Source organism: Corylus avellana, chromosome 5 (assembly GCF_965113065.1).
Source record: "Corylus avellana chromosome 5, dhCorAvel1.hap1.2, whole genome shotgun sequence".
In the NCBI taxonomy this organism is placed as follows: domain Eukaryota; kingdom Viridiplantae; phylum Streptophyta; class Magnoliopsida; order Fagales; family Betulaceae; genus Corylus; species Corylus avellana.
This window is the reverse complement of record NC_142494.1, coordinates 25,110,162-25,132,162: the sequence shown is the minus strand read 5'-3', so window position 1 is coordinate 25,132,162 and position 22,001 is coordinate 25,110,162. Positions and strand designations below refer to the sequence as shown.

The window sequence follows — 22,001 nt, the reverse complement described above, 5'->3', positions numbered from 1 at the left end:
AATATGGAAAGATAAATGGCTACCTATTCCCACCACTTATTCAATTCAATCACCTAGAAGAATTATAGCAAAAGATGCAAGGGTGATGGGAATTTAAGATGGTGGAATTTACCATTGATCAAATTAAGCAGTGTTTAGAGAGGAAGAGGCTTATGTTATTAGTCAATTAACTTTAATCCCTTACCAACAAAAGGATCAACTAATTTGGCTATGCACTTCTAATTAGAGGGAGTTTTCGATGAGAAGTGCTTATTAAAAAAAAAAAAAAAAAGAAAAAAAGGCAATTAAAAGGAAAAAAAGGAGAAGGGTTGAGAATATCTTATCAACGCAGAATATGAAAGATGATATGGAAAATGAATGCTCTAGATGCAATGAAAATATTTGTATGGAGAGCGTGCTATAATTTGCTTCCAACCAAAATAGGCTTATTAAAGCGTACTTAAGGTGGGACATAGATATTAGTTTAAGTCCATTCCGAAAAGTTATAAAATCATAATTGAATCTCCATTCCGAAAAGTTAAAGTCTTACATTAAGTGGGTGAATTATGATGATGTTACAAAATCGGCGCCAAGTCTCAAATAAGTTTCTTCATAAACAGTTTTAAAAAATACTATAATTGCACATTTGACTACTGTTGCTGAAGTCCTATAATACAGACGTGGATAGCGTTTTCTGGATCTTGACTTAAGAATTCAGCGTATTCGGCGCAAAATGTATAGAGAAGTGATTTTGTCGGCACGAATGACATTAAAAATTAATTAAAAAAGAAACCGAAAGGGCAGTAAAAGGGGGTAAATGTTGTCACGTCAAAGCTACAATTACCTTGCATTGCATTTGGCCGCAGTAATAAATGAACGAAGGAAACAAATTGGCATGCCTAAAAGCTTTTCATGGTTTCAGCAACAAATTTCATCTTGTCTGCAAATTTTTGTCTTATTCATCAAACCATTGACTCGTTCATTCTGATGCAACAATTACAAGTCAATTACCCAAACGGTATATTTGATTAATTTGGAGATAATAATTAGTTAATGGTGTATATTGTGGAATTCCCATGCCCATGAGGATACAATATTACTCCTAATAGTCAAAAAGATATGATTCTTAATTACCATTATTTTGTTGACCGGATCCATGCACTGTGGCCAGAATCCTTATGCAGCCTTCCTCCGCCACTTCTCCGATGGTGGTACTGTTGTGTGGGTTTCTTTGTTTTTGTCTTTATTTTTCCTGTATTTTTTTATTCCTTGTGTTTTTGGTGGCTCGCTATTTCCCTAGTTGTTTTTGGTTTATTATTGTACTGGAGATTATCTTGTGCTGGCTTTTTTCTCTTTTTTTGGGTTATGCTATGCCCCCAGAACCGACTACTAATGGTGGTTTTATTACCCTCAACTAACTATTGATGATCGTGTTGTTTTTTTAACAGGGATTCGTGTTGATATCGTATTCGACCGGTACGAAATCGTATTTTTTGACAGTATCAATTCCTTTTATGGACCATGTCATTTATCAAACTCACTCTCAATTGTTCTTAGGATGGCATTGTCCCCTTTGTCTTTTGTGTTTTTGTAATTTCCGCTTCCCCTTTTTGGGTATTGAATAGCAAAAAAAAAAAAAAATAGAAAGTGAGAAAATAAAAGAACTTGAGGAAGAGTAGAGAGATGACACGTAGTGGAAAAATGATGGGAAATATGTAAGTCCTTGTGTAGTAATGAAATTTTCATGGTTTGAGAGGAATTCTACTTGCTTTGTAGACCGACACGTGCGCCCCCAAATTCCAGAAGAACTAACGATATTTTTTTTTTCAAAAAAAAGAATAGCCCTCAGACAATTTTCGATTCAAGTACCCCTGAGGCTGAAAGTAAAAACTAAAAAGAAAATAGATAAATGAGAAAAGGAAAAGGCGCCCAAGCAACCAACTTCCTCGCGCCACGTAGGTCGGTGGCATGTGTCAGCTTCGTCACGTCAGGCGTCCGAGATTGATATTGGCAGGCGGCCCTGGTATCCTAGAGAAAAAGTAAAACTGCGGCGAATAGTAAAGTAAATAAATACCTTTATTCCTGAAAAAAAAAAAGAAAAACAAAAGGAATTTCCATTTCAAGTGCTAATGGCCCACTTTGATTTGTTTGAACTTTCAAGTGTGGATTCTACTCCATCTTCGACAAAACTTCTAAAATAATTGATCGAGTAAACAGTTTATATGCACTTCATTCGGCCAATATTATGAAATCTATGTGATTATTGCATTCATCATCTCTATTAAGGGTTAATATTTGAGAGTTAGATTTCAGTCATGTCGTCGATGTAGGAATATAAGATTATGTAGGTTAATTCTAATATGATTTATTTAATTAAATAAATTAGACATATTAACCCTAATTCGCTAATTCATATTAGGTTTATGGGTCGTGTTAAAAATTGATAGTCTTAATGTCTCGTGTTAGTTCAGGTTAAGTCAATACCTGAATATAAGACTATAAATGTTAACCTTATAACCCAATTCATTAAATATACATTTAACCAGATTCTCTTCCAAACCTTCCATTCTCTCATAAATATTTCATCAATTATTACAAAAAAAATATTCCTAAACATTGAATCAGCAACAAACTTGTTACAAAGTATAAGGACGTTGCATTTGGGATTGCAATTTTGTTTGTGATTTTAAATAAAATCCTAGAAAATTGATTGTTTGTGATTGCGCTTTTAAAATTGTAAACTCAAACAAACACTAAGATTCTGTTTGGAATTGCATTTGAAAAATAGAGCTTTTCAGTCAAAAAAAATTTGTTTGGCCATTTTTTAAGTTTTTTGGACCCTTAAGAACGTTTTTTTTAAAAAAAAATTTTGTACCAAACGGGTACTTTTTTTTTAAATACATTTTTAGGTCCATCAAATGCACACTCAAACAAGTTCTAAGACTATGTAGATCAACTTTGATCAAACTCATTAAATTAAACAAATCAATCCCTCAATTCTAATCGATGATGAATTTCATAGTAAGTTCACCGTGTTAAAATTGCGGCCCTACTCCTTTTACATAAAGTGAGCTCACAGCAAAAAACAAAAGCTAGTAAGAAAGGCACAAAAATATAAATAAATAAATAAAACTAGTAGAAAATCTTGACTTGCGTCTCAAATTGTTAAACAGTAGTACGCGTCGTAAAGCGCGTCACTCTTCTTTTTTCCCTATAAAACCACCCCCCTCTTCATATCATTTTGTTCACTTCTAAGCTTTGCTTGATCCCTCTGCATCCTCGATCGCTTAGTATTATTGTATCTTCATCAATGGAAGCAACCAACCGATCACTCCCTACGCATCCCTGCCGCCTATTTTCTTTGACATCGCCACGGCAAAGGCAGCGCAGGAGCGTTAACTTAGCGGTGGCAGCAAGAGGAGGTGCAGACGGACGAGATTACTGGGGCAGGCTGGTGGATGAGAACATGATTGTGCTCCGGTGCCGGATTAGGGAGATGAAGATCGTTGAGATGAATCATGACTTACCTTCGAATTGGATGGGGTGGGAGAAACAATACTTTTTTCGTTACAACGAGGATGTTTGTGAAGCATTAGGGTTGTTGCAAAATTTTTTGATGAGCACTAGGCCAAGTTTGGCTTTTGGGTTGATCGCACTTGTTATATTGAGTGTGCTCATATCTTCTGGGGTTGCCTTGTCTCATGCAATAGAGATTGCTAAGAGAATCCTTTCTGGGTTCTCCTCTATTTAACCTAGTCTTGTGGTTTTTACCTAGCTAGTGACTATATATTATTATTATTCATAAAAAAAAAAAAGATAAAATAAAAAACTATATATATGTTGGTTTGTTTGTAGTTTGTTGTTGTTCCTGATATTTTGAGAATTTCTTTTTGAGTTAAATCCTTATTATGATATGAGTTTTTGCCATCACTTTGTAAATATAGCTTTCACGCATGGCGATATTAGAGTATGTTGCAAGTGATCATAAAGAATACCAAAACCGTATGATCAGGTGAAAGTGAATATTTATTTATAATTTTGCTTTTTAATAAAACCGGCCAACCCATTAATAAGGAACAGTTGGGAAGTAAAGACGAAGTGTATGTGAGATAGGTTTATTTGAAAATGATTGGGAATTAAAGTATTAATTCTAAGCTGGGGATCGAGTGAAAAATCTAAGAGAAAAAAGGAATCATATTTGGAAAGGAATCACAGAATTTTTCGAGGGCAAGTTAGTTCAGAAGAAAATATATATATATATATATATATTGAAGATCATATCATGGGGATCGATGTGAAGGCTTCAAGGCTAGAATCGCTTCCAAGAATAGGTTTAAAGATTATGATTTGAATAGGGCTCTTTTTTCTTAATTAATGGGGTCAGTTTTAGGAGAAAACGAGGTTGAAATTGTGTTGTTATTTTGTTTTGTTTTGTTTTGATGTTTAGGTGTTTTGTATTTCAGTCTTAGGACTGTTTATTCATTCAAAACATGTAAGAAATCATAAGATGATGAAAACATAAAGACAACTGAAATTGAATGCCAAGGAATGATTATGAATATGGAAACATCGATCTATATATATATATATATATATATATATAAGTTAATATAACAATTCAAATTTTCTTTGATTATATATTCTCCATAATATCGAAGTACTGTTTGAAGATGATTCACATTGACTTCCTTGATATGTATCTTGGATTTGTGATTCTTTCTATGATCTCATCTCCTGATCTGTTTTCCTCAACCATGCATGCATATATGGCTACACGTGATTCATGCCTACGGTAATATCCTGGTCCAAGTTATACATAAAAATATTGATAGGTGTGCCATTTTGTCTGAATGAATCTTCATAGTATACAGTGTTCAAACCGGCTTAAAATAATTGGAATAATTAACAATTTCTTGAACAAACTCCTTAAAATTTAAGCTTTAATTTCCTCCTTGAGTATAAATAAATTATCCTGTGGTAAAAATGTAACTCACCTGGGTCTGGAAATTAATTTCTTGGATTCGCCATTGGTGGGTTGCACCTTTTCCCTTTCTTTTTTTACTAAATTAAGGACATGTTGGCATGCATGTTGGGTTTACTCCATCTGGCGGGGTAACTTATAACTCTATTTAGTATCTTCTAAAAGCATTTTTAACAATCTCATCAAATTTTACTTACCAAAATAATTAAAAGTACTTTTTTTTTTTTTTTCTATTTTGACTACCTACTTTTTTAAAGCACCCCCTGACCCCTGTCATCTCACTATTTTAACTATCAACTTTCATTATTCTATTTAAATATTCTTTTTCAAATACTTCTTTATTTTTTGTATTTTTATTTTCAAAAAATAGGGAATGAGAGAGAAAATTTATATTATTTTTATTAATTTAGTGAGTGAACAGTACTCACTATCACCATTTTCTTTTGGTTAAAATGGTGAGTATGAAAAATGAAGATTTAAATCATTTTTGTTAAATTCCCTCATCAAAATAACAAAAAAATAGTTTTAGTGAGATTGCAGGGAGCACTCTAACTATCATCATATTTTTAATTTTTACGATGTTTCCCCCATCTACCATTGGGTTTTAATATTCCCATCCATATTCAAAAATGACAAAAATAATATATATATATATATATATATATATATATATATATATATATATATGAAAAAAGGGAAAATTTTCAAAAAGAATAAAAGAATAAAAATTCTGATTTTTTTTTCCTGAATTTTTTTTATTTTTTTATTTTTTTTATATCTTAAGGTATTTTTGCCATTTTGGACGCCAACGGGACATTACAAAAATTAAAACATTAAAAAGACGTTACAAACAAAGTGGTAATTAGAGGAACTAGATGTAGTTTATCCTTATTTTATACAAGTTATACAACAAAATAGAAGGCATAATTTAATTAATTAACTTTCCTTTAGGAAGTACCCCCTCATGTAAATTAGAAAAGCTATAGGGTTTATAAATTAGAAAAAACCTTATTTTTAAATTTAATTCTTAGATATAATGGATGACCATATTTAAAAATTTGAGAAATTCAAATTTTCTAAGAATTCGAGGGGATCCGGTTCCGTTAAAAAGGTACAATAAATTCCATAAATTGCTATAAACAAAGACAAAAACATCCATTTCTTTTTTTTTTTCAGTTGGAGATATGCAAAAGTAAATGGTTAGATCAATTTATTGGAATTTACCGCATGCCTAAGATTCACTTGATTTTCTTTCAATCATGTCCACACTAAGGAATTCGGCTTACATGCTGTAGTAAAAACTACAGCAATCAGCATGTATGTTGTTAGAACATGAAGGGCCAAGATTTAATCTCTAGTTAATCTCTCTCTTTTCTCTTAATTTTTGCACTTCCCTCTCTTTCTTTCTCTTTCTTTCTTTCTCTTTCTTTCTTCTCTTTGTTTTCTATGACATTTCTCTGTTTCTCTCCCTAAGATTTTCTCTTAAATGATTTAATATAATTGAATTAGAAATTTAGAAGAGAAAAATCTCCTGTACGGCTCAAAAGAAAACAAAACCGAATATTAGTAAAAGAATTTCACAATAAAACCTGTCATACCCGACCAAAACAAGAAGACAATTCCAATGAAGTGAAGGAGTTGTGCAACAAAATTACCCAGATGAAAGATAGTCAATTATTTGATAAATTTCAAATCCAGACCACATATATATAATTTTGTCCAAAACCCATGTAGCCCATATCCAAATGCCTAATCTTAAACAATCTCCAATTTGATTGCAGCAAAATAAGAACACAAAACAAAACAACGCTTTCCCTCTGCAATCCTGACCAAACACACAACAAAAATTAAGATGTCTATTGCACAAGTACTTTTGAAGATCGCTAACATGGGTCGTTCATCACTCCATAGAAAGGAGAGAAATGTCGAAGAAAATGCAAAGAAGAAAGAAAGAGAGAGGCAAGATTACCCTGAATTTAAATGACATCAATCATGATTTATATTAAAAAAAAATTTAAAGACAAATACATTAACAAACAAATTAAATCACAAAACGCTATTAAAAACACACAATACAATCTTCACATTTATTTATAGTACTAGCTCCAAAAGAATAAATAAATAAACCGTACTCAAAAGTAAATGAGAAACATAAATATGACAGGCACCCTTTCTTAACACAAGTTATAAGTTTTTTATAATCGTCTGAACAAGTCAAAGCCAATACGTTTATAAAGACAAAAAACTCCACAGTGAAGAAGAAAACAAAAGACTGTGACAAGAAAGGCCGCTGATGTAACCCACAGGCCACATGAATGGGTAGGATTTGAAGATGGAAGAATTGAGAGGCCCCACAGCTCCATTTTTTAACCAAGTTTGGTGAAGATTTCAATACCTTTGCCAGAGGCCCCACAACCCGACTTTACTAGCCACTTTTCGATTGGTACAAGATTCGAGACACCTTTACTAAAGACAAAACTCATATCTAAAGACAAAACTCAAATAAATAAATAAATGAAAATAAATAAACAAATAAAAAGAGGAAAACCAGAGTCTATGACTTGGGGTTTTGGTCAAGTACCGTAGTAAAAATTGATTAATGTTAAAAAAAATAATAATAATAATATTTAAAAAAAAAAAAAAAAAATTGAAAAAGTAAAAATGTTTGGTATAAAAAAAAATTTATTTTGTAGTAATTTTTTTATTTGTATAATAATAAAAAGTTATTGATGTGATGTAAAAAAATAAAAAAATATTAAAAAAATGAAAAAATAAAATGAATAGTACTGAAACAAAAATGTTTAGCAAACTGGCCTTAAAAGCAGCTAATATGATCCACATGTTCTTGAAAGATGTGAAGATTGGAAGAATTCAGAGGCCCCACAACCCACCTTCACTAACCAAATTTGGATTTGAAGGTCTCGCAGTTCTTCCATGTTTTGTTTTCGAAGTCAAGAAGTTACTCCAATAACTTGTCGGCCAAATACTCAAACTCAATTACTTCTTTCTCATTCTCAGCACACGTACTTCTATCCACCTGCGATGAGGATGAAGATGAAGAAGATGAAAGAGAAGAGGAAGGAGGAGGAAAATCAACATTGGGTGATGATCGATGTTCATCTGGGAAGTTGAGAAACTTTCACTTACCATGTATTTTCATTTTAAAAAAAAAAAAAAAGGTCTTAAGAAACATTAACAACCCAAACCAGCCCATAGAATTTGACCATGTTTATTGCTCTATGCTAATTGTAAGTTCTTGTTGGCGTAATTCAGTAAGCAAAATTGTAACTAAAAGTGTCAAGACTTTTTATCCATGCAAATGCCGTTCGGACGCTCAAAGAATTCTATTTTTTCCGAAAGCTTCGTATGCAATCTTGTCTACACCCCATTTAGACGAAAACAATAAACAAGAATTCCAGAGAGCCTCATCTGCAATTTTGTCTGCAACTTGTTTGGACGCGCCGCGCCAAGAACGAAAGTTTGCGATGTGTTCCCGAGATTTGCCCCTTTGGCCGTGTTATTTGATCCTTGTCCGGATGGCAAATGTTCCCGTCCGGATGCCACATACCTGTAACAGTTTTAAATGATTTCAAACGGTGTCCTAGGTCTAGGGATTGTTGGGCTTCTAGTATAAATACATCTCTATAAAGAGAGAGAGAGAGAGAGGTACGAATTTCTATCCTAGAGTTCGTGAGAGGTTGTGCTAAGAGAGATCATATGTGGTGAACGTTAATTTGGATCTCTTTTTAGAGTTTGATTTATTCATTTGATAGAATTTACGGTTGAGAAGTTTATCGGCAGGATTCGGTAAAGGAGAATCACATTGAAGAAGATTGTGAGTAAGGAGACGAGTTGTAAGCTTGTCGATCTTACAGAGTCAATGTCCTGCAAAGGGTTGTAAGAGTTCCTAGTGTCTGTAATATCTGGATAATCTTTTGATAATAATTTCATGGGTGTGGCTGCCTCGAAGAAGTATTACTTTTAAATCGTTTTCTAAAATATTTCTTCTTCGTCACTAAAATCCATGTGTCTGCCTCTTTATTGCTTTATATATTTTGGTGCTTGAATTGTTTATTGCTTCATAGTATTAATTCCGCATAAATTGTGATAAACTAGTATTTGGAGTCGGTTAAGCGTTTTTCACTAATTATGATGGGTATTATTTGACTTCAATCCTCTTTCGTTTAGCAAAGCTGTAGAAGCATTGAAAAATGCCTTTTGAGTTCCTAAAGTAGCTGATTATCTATTAAAGTAATAGTTAAGTGATTAAATTTACTTCTTTTTACCAGCTTAAGCTTTTAAGATAAATAATGATTTAACATGGTATAGAGCCTAATGTTTTAAGTTCGAACCTTGACTCAATCAATTTACTCATATTTAAATTAAACATTTCACGTATTAGGCCTCACATATTAAAAGAGAGTTTGAGCTCACACATTAGGAGAGCTCACATGTTAGGGAGAGTGTTAAAATAATGTAGGATAAGTGGTGATTTAACAATTCGCTAATGTTTCCTTAAAAAGATGTTCACTTTGCAATTAGGCTAATGCTTTTAGAATTCCACATCAAAATTAGTCTAATAGATATGGTCCTTAAGCCACAATTAGGAATTCCACATCCTAATTAGTCATGGTATATATTTTTGTGTGTGTGGGCAAAAGATAGAGAAAATTTGAAGTTTTTGAGTATGTGTGGCATTGGCGGAGCCAGCAGGGTCGAGAAGGGGCACATGCCCCTCCCCCCCAAAAAAAACCTTCTTTTACCAGTGAAATTTTTTTGTTTGCCTTGAACTTGCCCACCCTCAAAACTCTCTACCACTAATTCAGGGGGCACCCTTAGTAGAACTCCTTCTAGGAGCTATTGACGTTAAACCAGTAAATTCGTTGCTACTGTTTCAATCTTCATTCTTTAGAGCCCTTAGTAAATTATAACTTAGATGAACAATTGAACAAAGAAGGAAGATCAGCCTTCAAGTCTTTCAAGAACTAGCTCAGAAAAGAAGAAAAAAAAAATCGATCTAGAACAAATAAAGAGAAACTTACTTCATTCTTCGACTTCAAGCACAGAAAAGATGGAATGGCCCAAAAAAAAACATAAAAAGAACGAAGAAGGAAGAGTGTGTTTGGGATGTTTAAAGTCATCAAGATATTTTTTAAGTGACGAGACATTGCTTACAATTCACAAGATATCACAATTAATTACAATGCACAAGCCACAAGACTTATTTGTGGCTAGTCTTTATTTAGGAAATGGAAGCCAAACTTTACAAAATAAAAAATAAAAAAATGGAAGCCAAATCTTCCACAACAACACTACCATATAGTCTTCAAGAGGTAATTCAATCGGCTAGAATCACGTCTAATAAAGTGGAGTTTACTAGTTCGAATCTCCATCTTCCCTCTTGTGCGGACATGTCAAAAATAAATAAAACACTACCATACATATCATAATTCAAAATTTGGCATTTAAAAGAAAAAATTAAATTAAATTGAATCACTCATAGTTTTTTTTTTTTTTTTAATCTTTCGAAGATGGATAAATGTGGCATCATAATTAATTAAAGTTACTCCCTAGTTAATTGTTGGATATACAAAGTTTAAACTTTAAAGTGTTTAAAACATATTTGCAGAAATAGCCTTTGCATTATATAATTAAATTTTTTGGATAATCTCTATCTCCATCAAAGTAAATTAAGCAAAATTGATTTTTTAGACGTTATCCGGAAACAACTCTTTTTTTTAAAAAAAAATATTCATTTCAGCATGCATATTGGATTAAAAATGGATGATCATTGTGCATCTAGAAACTCTAACTCATAAGATGATATTTTGATGGTCTTGAAGCCATTAATAGATTTAATTTATTGATTCAGATGGAAAGAGGTAATTCATTAATGTACAATGAGTTTTAACTGCAAGACATTCCATCCCGTAAATAAATTTTGAAATTTCTCATACTACCCCCTAATTAGATTGAACTCAATCACTTACTATTGAAATCTATAATTAAAATTGATAATTTTTTTTTTTTTTTCCATTAGTTATATTTTGCCTCCTATGAACAAAAGTTCTGGCTCCGCCACCGGTGTGGTTGTTGTAAATGCAAATTTTAAGCGCTAATATTTTCAAAAATTACTTAGAATCATTTGAATAGTAACACAATATTCAAACGACACCTTTTGACGTGTGAATAGTAATATTATTACTGTTCAAATGTCGCCTAATAGTAATGCGCGAATAATAACATTGTTCAAATGTTGCTTAATAGTGATACATGAATAGTAATATTGTTCAAACATCCCCTAATAATGACGAGTGAATCGTAACACTGTTCAAAAGTCGCCCAATAATGATGTGTGAATAGTATACGATTCAAACATCACTATTTTATGAATAACATCGTTTGAACAATAAAATGTCACAAGTTAGTGATGTTTTTATATACGTCACTAATTGGACCTTCTTCTCTTTTTTTGTTTGTTTGTTTTTGTTTTTATAGTGCTTGAGCCACAATTAGTCAGCTAATTAGTTTATGTCAACTCTCAAATAATAACAGTCTAGAGTCTAGACCACAATAGGCATAAAAAAGCCTTGTCAAAAAATTGGTGTTGATTTCTCATTGCTGACGGAACACTCGTCGGATTGCTTTGCTTTACTCTTACACGACTTGGATTTTTCTTCCATCCAAGATTTGGATGTTGGGTTTTATAGCTGCCCTTTTTTCCTCTTCTAAAAGAGGGGTATTCGTCCTTAATTTGTGCGAAACATGGCGCCGCACCCGCACATTGACTCTTTACCTTTGATTTTGAGAGCGCAGTGTAAAAGAGGGAAACCAAGAAAGCTTCGCATCTCAATTTTGAATGACTTTGTTGTCGGTCAGCTTAGGCATGATTAAAGGGAGTTTGAACTCACACGTTAAGGGGAGTGTTAAAATAATAGTTAAGTGATTAAATTTACTTATTCTTTTCAGTTTAAACTTTTAAGATAACTGGATAAATGATGATTTAACAATTCGCTAATATTTCTTTAAAAAAATGTTCATTTTGCAATTAGGCTAATGCTTTTAGAATTCCACATCCTAATTAGTCATGAATATATTTCGTTGTGTGCATGCACGTGCACCAGTGCCTGAGAAGAACGTGCGAAACATGTGAAGACAAAAATGTGTTGATGTGAGCTCTCGATATAATTTGTTGTAATATTTGAAATGAAGAGAATCTTTTCATAAAAAATAGGCTCTGTATATTGACTTGATGAGACAATTGTAACATTTGATTATCTTGATATTTAGAACAGATGATTGGCATTTGAATGTGAGTATATTTAATGGTAATTTGAGTAAAATATTGATCTAATGAGAAATTATTAAGTAGTGTAACGTTATAAATGAGTTACCACTACTTGATTAATCTGAACGGACGATGGTGATTAATCCTAATAAGATTCATCATGAGCACCGCCCTTCATTATTTTCTACCAACAAAAGAGTCAAAAGACATTCGACACGCGGGGCGGGTCCAACGAGGACAGTTAGGTTTAGAAGATTAGGTGCACAAATCACAAATGTATAACTTGGTGGGCCCTAGGCTTGATCATTTGGTTGCCAGTCAATTTGGCAGCTAATTATTGAGATCTAAGCCAAATCATTACTACATATTTCTGATCAAGTACAGCAGACAAATATGTCAACCGTTTTGGTTGGTCCATATTGTATTTTGTTTTGTTTTATTTTTTATTTTTTAACAACATAAATATCTAAATTTCATTAATGAAATATTAAGAGCATAAAATTCTTAAAAAATAGAGTATAAAGTTCTAAAAAATCATTGCTAAAAAAATTTATGAAGTTACAAAGTCATAAATACAATCATACAAATATTATAATCAAGTACATATTTATGACTTCAAGCTTTCGCTAACCTATGTACAGTTATAGTTAAGGAACAATCTGCATACCAGATTTAGGACATAATTAGCCCAAATTCAAATTCAAAAAAAAAAAAAAAAAAAATCAAAACAACAAAAAAACTAAAAAAACTAAAAATTCAGCTGTGAGAGAAAACCTCACACAGATCTACTCCTCCTCGCCCTGAAGACAAAAAATCCCTACAAGCAACAATGGAGGAGCACGACATCGTAGACATTCTCAAGAAGACACGACTTGGCTGATGAAGACGATTAGGTCTAAGGTTAAAGAAACTAGATCTATATCTAGATCTAAAGCAAACCTGACAAAAACAGAGACTAGAGAAAATCACATAGAAGACACCAAAGACAACTACTAGGGAAGGGGGAAAAAGGAAGATATAGATCTAGATCTATATCTTCCTCTATGATTACTTCTTTAGTGTTGCCTGGAGGAAGAGAGTTATAGAGAAAAGGCAGAGCCTCTCTCTCTAGACTTTGGTTGGTTCATATTGTTAACAATTCAAACACGTTATGGATCACAATCGGGGTTCAATTCGGGTCAAGTTTGGGTGTTTTAATTTTAATTTTTCCATCAAATATAAAGAAGGTGAATCTATATTAATTAATTACAGCATAAATATATGGGCTCAATTTAAGGATTCGATACCTTTGCAATTGATGATCTTGAAATTTCTCCTGTCCTTGACTTGGATGGGGAGCTTTTAAAGGGGTTGTAGTAGGGGCTCTCTTGCCTAAAAAGGAGACCCCATCGGAGTAATTTGCTCTGCAATTTTTCCTATCCCTACCCTTTGAACAGGAAATTATAGGAGATTCAAATTCCTATCAACATTATCTATACTTTTGTTTAAAGGAAAGAAATCCTTCAACACCCAAATGCCGCCAATATTAAACTTTCACACATTTGCACTTGGATTTGTTGAAAGAATTTGGTTCAGATTTAATTTTGTTTTTCTTTCTCATGTAAAACTTGAAATTAAATCAAACCAAAACGAGAGTGAAAGTGGGTTAGAAGAAGTAATTGATTGGACCACAACAGATTTGATGGTCAAGTCACCCATGTCAACAAAATCTCTTTATGATGACAAGGAACACCACAACAACTCATCAGCTATGAGTAATGTTTTAAGACAGATTTTGATTGGAGCTCAATGATAGTTGAATAATATACTCAGAAATAATTAAAAGATGAAGATATTTGTATAATTTACTTCCAGCACACATCATGCAATCAACACCAGAAAGTTACCAAACTTTCGCATGGATCACTTGCGCTTCCAAACTTTTCTAGATTTCCCAAGTGTGAAAAATCTGCACTTTCTCTTTCCCAACTCCCAAGTCTACTCTTTGAAACCGCATAGCAGGATTTCGATCCATGCTCTTGCATTTGTCAACCCCATCAGATTTCATGGTTTTTCGAATTTAGAGGTGTGAGAAACCTTGAAGGAGTCTCCCGGGATTCGGATCAAGCATAAGGAATGGAGTTCTCCCACGCTTCATTCCATGGAACCATGAAATCTGAAGCTGAAAATGTTCTAAATGCAATACTGCCTCAGTTGAAACTACTCTCTATGGCTGTCATGGGTCTAATTCTTGCCCACCGGAAATTCCAAGTTGTCCCGAAAGAGACATTCAAGATCCTCAGCAGGCTTGTTTTTGCTCTGTTCTTGCCCTGCTTGATCTTCATTGACCTTGGTTCATGCATTAGTCTCACCAATTTCATTCGTTGGTGGTTCATTCCCGTAAACGTGGTTCTAAGCACTGCTATTGGCTGCGTATTGGGTCTGTTGGTGGCAGTAATCTGCCGCCCGCCGCCCGAATACTTTCGCCTCACCATTATCATGACAGCATTTGGAAACACGGGCAATCTCGCCCTTGCAATTGTTTCAGCAGTTTGCGACAGCTCTGATAACCCATTTGGTGACGATTGTTCATCGACTGGTGTGGCGTATGTATCCTTTTCCCAATGGGTTGCTGTTATTCTTGGCTGCACTCTCGTTTACCATATGATGGAGCCGCCATTGGAGAATTCTGAGATTGTTGAAGAAGGAGCTGAGATTGAGGAAATACCCACTGAGATCGAGATTGAGGAAACACCCACTGATAATCTCAGCGTGCCGCTTCTTGTTGAAGCTGAATGGCCAGGGCTCGAGGAGAAGGAAACAGAGAATTGCAAGACACCCTTTATTGCAAGGCTTTTCCATAGCATCTCCAGCATCTCAAGAACTACTTTTCCGGATCTTGATTCAGTGCAGGAAGGTCGAACGTGTTTGGCAGAGCCTAGGATGGTTAGAAAAATCAGAATTGTTGCTGGGAAAACTCCATATCGCCACATTCTTCAGCCACCAATAACTGCTTCGGCATTAGCTATTATTATAGGACTTGTTCCTGCGATTAAATCTTTTGTTTTTGATGATGACTCTGTAGTTTCTTTTATCACGGACAGTTTAGATTTTATGGCCGATGCAATGGTGCCTTCAACTATGCTTGTTCTTGGAGGAATGCTTGCTGAGGGTCCCAATGAATCTAGTTTAGGAATTCGAACCACCATTGGCATCATTGTAGCAAGGCTCTTAATACTTCCTTTGCTTGGAATTGGTGTTGTCATAACGGCCGATAAGTTTAATTTTTTGGTCTCTGGGGATCAAATGTACCGGTTCGTGCTTTTGTTGCAATACACAACACCAAGCGCCATCTTGTTGGGGGCAATCGCAAGCTTGAGGGGTTATGCAGTGAATGAGGCATCGGCACTCCTCTTCTGGCAGCATGTGTTTGCTCTGTTCTCCCTTACAGTGTATATAATTGTGTACTTCAACGTGATCCTTTCTTTTATCTAAAAGGTCTGTTCTGCGCTGTCTATATATCTTCTGCAGATACATGTCTTAAGATCTAATAAATCTTCGAAATTTTACTTCAGGGTGCACAGGATGATGCATAGGAGACTTGCTCTTGCTCTGCAATCAGGGGGGGGATCAATCAACAGTAAGTTTTTGCTCTGCATCTCTTACAATATGCAATCAGTTCAGATTCAGTTGTTTTGGAAGTCGAATTTATTTATTGAACTTCTCAGCAAGTTAGAATTAAATACACTACTCACTGACGCATTGAAAGATTTAGTTGAGAATATTTATCAAAGATTGGGCTCCCTTTTGTTTATTGGATCAGATGATACTGTTGAACCAGAAAAATCAAAAATCATGGGATAAGGCTAATTTTGACAAAGATCAAACCAATTCAAAACAAAACAGATAAGGAATAGCTTGTAAACTTACCTTCAGATCATCTTACTGTAAATGTCATCTTCCGTTTGTAATCATTATCATAGTATAAATGGAAGACAATCTCTCTACTCAAAGCACCACAGAAACATTTTTACAAACAATTGGTGTGCAATCCTTTTTATTCCTGCTGAAAAAATGTAGAAATGGGGGAAAAAAAAAAATGAAATCTTGCTCTGGTTAGGGTCGGAATGGTGGTTATAAGATTCCACATAATCATTCCTTACACGGTTATACCCTATCTGAAAAATGAATGATTGATCAAGGAAGTTCAAAAAGGTATTCTTGGAGTAGATGTTTGATGGATAGCCTAGGAAATTCAATAATGTTCTAAAACCATTTCGGCCATGTCTTGATTTCCTACTTTGGGCTTGGGCCCATCAAATTAGAAAGCCATATTGATATATGTGGGCTCCCTCCAGGGTCGCCCGACAAAGTGTATGGACTACTACAGTTTTTGGGCTTTAAGAGCTACCTGGTACTTGTCTTTAAGCATGTTAGCATAGGAGTGATCAAATCATAATTATTATTTTTTGAACTTTTTAATAATACTATTTTTCACACTCATTTATCGTACCTATTTTATATTGGTTGATATAACATATTTTAAGTTGTTTTTTTTTAAAAAAAAAACAAAAGTGATTTACATAAAAAGCTTCTTAAAACAGTCACATCAACTAATGAAAAATTACTCTTAATTTTTGGATGGCTAAGGTTATATAATCTAGTGATGATGTACTTTGGATCGTAGGATGTTTTTCAAGTGTAGAGTTAAATAACTATTACCGATATGGATCATAGGATTTAGTCAGATGCAACATTACAATAAATATTAAGAAAATTGTCTTATATCCCTCTAAGTTTTGGTAATGTAACAGACAAGAATTTTAAGCATTTAGTTTTGACAATTAAAGAATTGTGTTTTGGCCAACATTCTATCCAATTTTTTCCACTTAAGCCCAATCAAAAGTCACCCCACTTGGCACAGATGACGTACTTGATCACCGATCCTAGCGTGTTCATAGTCATGCTCGAGAGGCCTTGCGCTGTTTACCCTCAAAGCTCGAAGAAGGTGAGTTTTGTAAAGTAGATTTAATGTATGTAATTCTTGCAAAGTAGATTTAGGCTACTTTTAGACAATTATATATAGTATTTAATTCCCTTCCTTCTTTTGGTTTTGATTGGTGTGAGTTTTTAAATTGAGTAAGAGTAATGCGATATACTACATTACTATCTCACTGTGTTGACATGGCATTGGCAATAAATCACTTTTTTTTTAAAAAAAAAAAACAAGTACTGATATAATGGTGGGTTAGCAATTTCAGGTCAACACAGTAGGATAATGGTGTGGTATATAACATTACACAAAGCAAAATACTATACCTCTTATTCCACTTTCGACATCCCACCAGACTCATATGGTAATGTTAATCAGTCGTCATTAAAAAAAAACAAAAGGGCTAATAGGCACTGTCACGTCCGCCTGTGAAATATTTGTGGTACAATATTTAGCATTAACCACCAAAAACAATAGGGATAACTTCAGAAAACCCCCTTGAAGTTCCAGCCGATTTGAAAAGACCCCCCTGAATTTCCAAAGCTCTCACTTAGACCCCCTGAACTTTGGTTTTCTCTCACTTTGGACCCCTTTAACATTAAACTACGTCGTTTTGGATGTTTTATACCCATTTTACCCTTCCTCAAAACTATGTCGTTTTGTGTCCTAAAATCACAACACATATCCAGCCCAAAACGACGTCGTTTTAAGCATAATTTTTTTTTTTTAATTAAAAAAAGTAAAATATATATATAATAAAAAATAAAATTAAAAAAAAAAAAAAAAAAAAAAAAAACGGGGGTGGCTTCAGCCACCCCCTTGGCCAAAATGGGGTGGCCGGACCACCCCATTTTTGGCCAAGGGGGTGGCTGTAGCCACCCCCTGGCCGATCTGGGGGTGGTCGAGCCACCCCCATGGCCAAGGGGGTGGTCCGGCCACCCCCTTGGCCCCAAAAAAAAAAAAAAAAAAAAGGGATGGGGTGTTTTTGGGGGTGGCCGGACCACTCCCAAGGGGCTGGGGTGGTTTCGGCCACCCCATACCGGCCGTATGGGGTGGCCGAAACCACCCCCAGCCCCTTGGGGGTGGTCCGGCCACCCCATATGCAACCCCCCGCCCCCCCGTTTTTTTTTTTTTTTTTTTTTTAACCCTTTTGGGGGTGGCCGGACCACCCCCATGGCCAAGGGGGTGGTCCGGCCACCCCCAGACCGTCCAGGGGGTGGCAGAGCCGCCACCCCAGTTTTTTTCTTTCTTTTTTTTTTTTTTTTTTTTTAATTTTTAATTTTTTCTTTTTTTAAAAAAATAAAAATTAATGCCTAAAACGACGTCGTTTTAGGCTGGGTAATTTTAGGACACAAAACGACGTAGTTTTGGGGAAGGGTAAAATGGGTATAAAACATTCAAAACGACGTAGTTTAATGTTAAAGGGGTCCAAAGTGAGAGAAAATGGAAGTTCAGAGGGCTTAAATGAGAGTTTTGGAAATTCAGGGGGGTCTTTTCAAATCGGCTGGAACTTCAGGGGGGTTTTCTGAAGTTATCCCAAAACAATACCACAAATCAAACCCCCCAAAACCAAAGACGACTCTCACATAGAGCATCATAGAGACAACAAACAGACCACACAACACCAGCCTGTAATAAATAGGTTGCATCAACAAATCTTCAGGCAAATTCCATAAAGATATTAAGACAAGATTCTCTCTAGTCTTAGAAAATTTTCCCTTCCTATTCTAGCCCTCACTTTCCAAAGAATTTTTTTTTTAAGAAGCGTCTCTTTAGTATTAGGCTGACCAGAGTGCTTGATCTCATTCCTTGTGCACCAAAGATTATAGATTACAGAACCCAACACCAGGCGGCATAGGATACCTTTGAGAGCTTTATTCCCTCAGTTACTGATTCCTAACTACACAACCTCATCCCATATTACATAAGGGTTATCCACATTGCATCGAAGCATGAAAAACTTCCAAATTCGATAGCTAAAACTGCATTCAAAGAATAAATGCTCTCTACTTTCAGCTTGATTATGATAGAAAAGGCACTTGACATCACCTTTATATTCCCATTTAAGCAAACGATCCCATGTAAGAAGTGTATCCTGCATAGCAAGCCATAAGATAAAAACTTGCTTAAGAATGGCTAGAGGAAACCACACTAGTTTCCACCAAGCAGTCTCCACTTTCTTTTCTCTAAAAATCTGCCAAGTTTTTGAGCTAATATGGCAGCCCTTCCTTGAAGCAGTCCATATAGGCTTATCATGAAGGCCTAACTTTATTTCAAGAAGCCTAGAATATATTTTAACTAAGGCCTCAGATCTGGCTGGTCTCCAAAACCAAGACCAGTCTCCTTCATGCATGCTTGTCAAGTGTGCTTGCATTACATCCATGCATGTCTCACCACTGCATGCATGAAGTCCATTATTAGAGCATTCCCAATGGAAGAGCTAAATGTTACTTTTATCTAGAATAGCTCTTCAAATGTTCAAAAAACCTCCCACATTGGATGAGCCAAAAATATATGTAAAATAGATATTTGATTAGAAGAGCTAAAAAAAAAGTTAAATGTAGCAACACTTTTTAAGGGAGCCATTTTATTTTTTAGTGTTTCTTTCTTCTGCTTTATCTTTTTTCCAAATCTTTTCTCACCTTTTTTTTAGAAATATAACTAATCGGATGTGGAGACACTTAAAAATAGCTTAGCTAAACTAGATAAAAGTGAGTTTTAAAGAGCTATTTTACATAAAAATATGACTCCTCCATTAGAAATGCTCTTAGTAGCTAATAATTAACAAATATCCTCATCATCCATATGATGAAGTTCAACATATCCCTTTCGAGAAAAGTCGTCCTACCATAACTTGAGACAATATTTTGTGGGATATGCTTTGACATGATCATTAAATAAGCTGCCCCATGCCATTTGTGTGAACACCATTGATGCCGACACAAACTATAATATTGTTTGCTTTGAAACAAAGTGATATGACATGATGCACCAAACACTAACCCATTTAGAAGTGTGTTCTGGTCAGTCAACCAAAGCTTGTCCAAGCAAAATCCTTGATCAATTTCATCTAATTCTGTATAATATATATAGTGATCATCCCAACTTTCTGACGATTCTTCCACTCACACACACGTCACTTGCTAGCAGGTCTTCTTTATGCGTCTTTCTCACGCGCTTATCAGCATTCTATAGATTCGGTTGATCCGATCCATCGGTTTTTCAAGCCTTCAGGGCCCAATCAAACATGATAGCATTTTCAACCAAATATAATTTACAATGAAGCTTTCGTTATTTGCTATTATCAACTATTCTAGATGAAAATAGTTCATACTGTTGACGAGTCCACGAGAGATACCATTCACTCAGCCTTTCTCCATAATGAGAAAGAGATGCATGATGCATGAATGCGGTTGAAAGGCCATCTTATCGGTTATTGATAATTTGAATTGACCATGCATGATGTGGATGCATGGTTTCATGCATGCCATAACGCATTCATGCCCTAGCCCATGTCGTCTCATAAAGCATCATTTATTATTATGGCTACTTTGACTTTCTATGTTGTACATCTATTATCTTGATCTTTGGGTAGTATGTGGGTACTCGGATTGAGATCTCTTAAATTTTTTTAAAATTTTAAAATTTTAAATTTTTAAATTTTAGCTGTCTATCTTATATAAGAATTTAAAATAAGCCATATTTCAGCATTTAATGAGGAAACATAACTTATTAAATTTTTTGAAGGTAACTTCATTATTAAATGCTGAAACATAATTTATTTTAAACGCTTAAATGAGATGAACGGTTGATATTTATGCATTTGAAAATCTCAAATTTAAAGAAAATTCTAAGAAATCTCAATATGTGGGTACTTTCAAAAAGGTTTCTTCAATTCATCAATTTTTAATGGTCTATTTTGTTTATTTCTTTTGTTACTACATTTGGAAGAGGATGGTTTCGACACTTTTAACCCTTCCAATTGTCATAATAAATATTATTTGGGAAAAGTCAACGATCTTCTTCAAACTATAATCTAGCTAATTAATAATATTTTTTAAAAAACTTTTAATTGAGACAATATCTCTCAAACAAGACAATATATATTGTCTTTCTTTTGCCGTATCATAAACCACCCGTTATCTTTCAATTATAAAAAGAGAAGTTACATTCAGCATCTAGATTCATGGGGTGTGCATTTTGCTCGAGTTTCACCTCCTGCAGGGTCGGCTTAGTAGTATAGACAACTTAGGCAACTGGCAATTGCCTCAAACCTCCTATTTTGTAAAAGGCCCCTAAAAATGCCCTTTAAAAAAGGCAAGAGAATGCGAAAGGTCTTAAAACAAGAAAATAGAGAAAGTCATTTGGCATGAAATCAAAATTCAATAGTGATCGATTACTAGCATATACTCATAGATGACTTTCAAAAGCACAATAGAATTTATAATGAATCTTTATTTGATAAAGTCTACTTAACCCCTTCAAACTATCACTTCATTGACAATTTACCTCCCAAATTAATAATTACGACAATTTATCCCTCAAACTACTAAAAAAATGACAATATACCCTCTAATACTAACAAAATGACGATCGAAATTACTCTTATAAAAATTTTAATAAGATAAAAATACCCTTAAAATTTTGAAAAAAAAAAAACTAATTTTTAGTATTTTTATTTTTATTTTAGTAAGGGTAATTTCATCATTTTGTTAAAATTCGGAGTACATTGTCATTGTTTTTTGTAATTTATGGGTAAATTGTCATTAAAATGGTAGTTT

The 22,001-nt window shown here is 34.2% G+C and overlaps 2 protein-coding genes across 3 annotated transcripts; both read left to right on the top strand.

Moving 5' to 3' along the window:
• Positions 1-3,289: 3,289 nt before the first annotated feature.
• On the top strand, positions 3,290-3,730 carry LOC132182110 (uncharacterized). Its single transcript, XM_059595310.2, has one exon. It carries the CDS (start codon positions 3,290-3,292, stop codon positions 3,728-3,730), a length of 441 nt encoding a protein of 146 aa, XP_059451293.2.
• Positions 3,731-13,986: 10,256 nt separating this feature from the next.
• LOC132181387 (protein PIN-LIKES 2) lies at positions 13,987-17,300 on the top strand. 2 transcript variants are annotated; one of them, XR_015912122.1, is made up of 2 exons: positions 13,987-15,867; positions 17,152-17,300. XR_015912122.1 is itself a non-coding variant. In XM_059594582.2 (2 exons), the coding sequence occupies exon 1, from the start codon at positions 14,364-14,366 to the stop codon at positions 15,720-15,722; it is 1,359 nt and encodes a 452-aa protein (XP_059450565.2). In that variant the 5' UTR covers positions 13,987-14,363; the 3' UTR covers positions 15,723-15,725; positions 15,803-16,041. The 2 variants fall into 2 exon arrangements, 1 of the variants encoding a protein (XP_059450565.2); XM_059594582.2 differs by lacking the exon at positions 17,152-17,300 and having other exon boundaries at positions 13,987-15,725; positions 15,803-16,041.
• The last annotated feature ends 4,701 nt before the right edge of the window (positions 17,301-22,001 follow it).

Excerpts from the sequence above, each read along its gene's own strand:
- LOC132182110 (XM_059595310.2), top strand. The coding sequence starts at position 3,290 with ATGGAAGCAACCAACCGATCACTCCCTACGCATCCCTGCCGCCTATTT.
- LOC132181387 (XM_059594582.2), top strand. The coding sequence starts at position 14,364 with ATGGAGTTCTCCCACGCTTCATTCCATGGAACCATGAAATCTGAAGCT.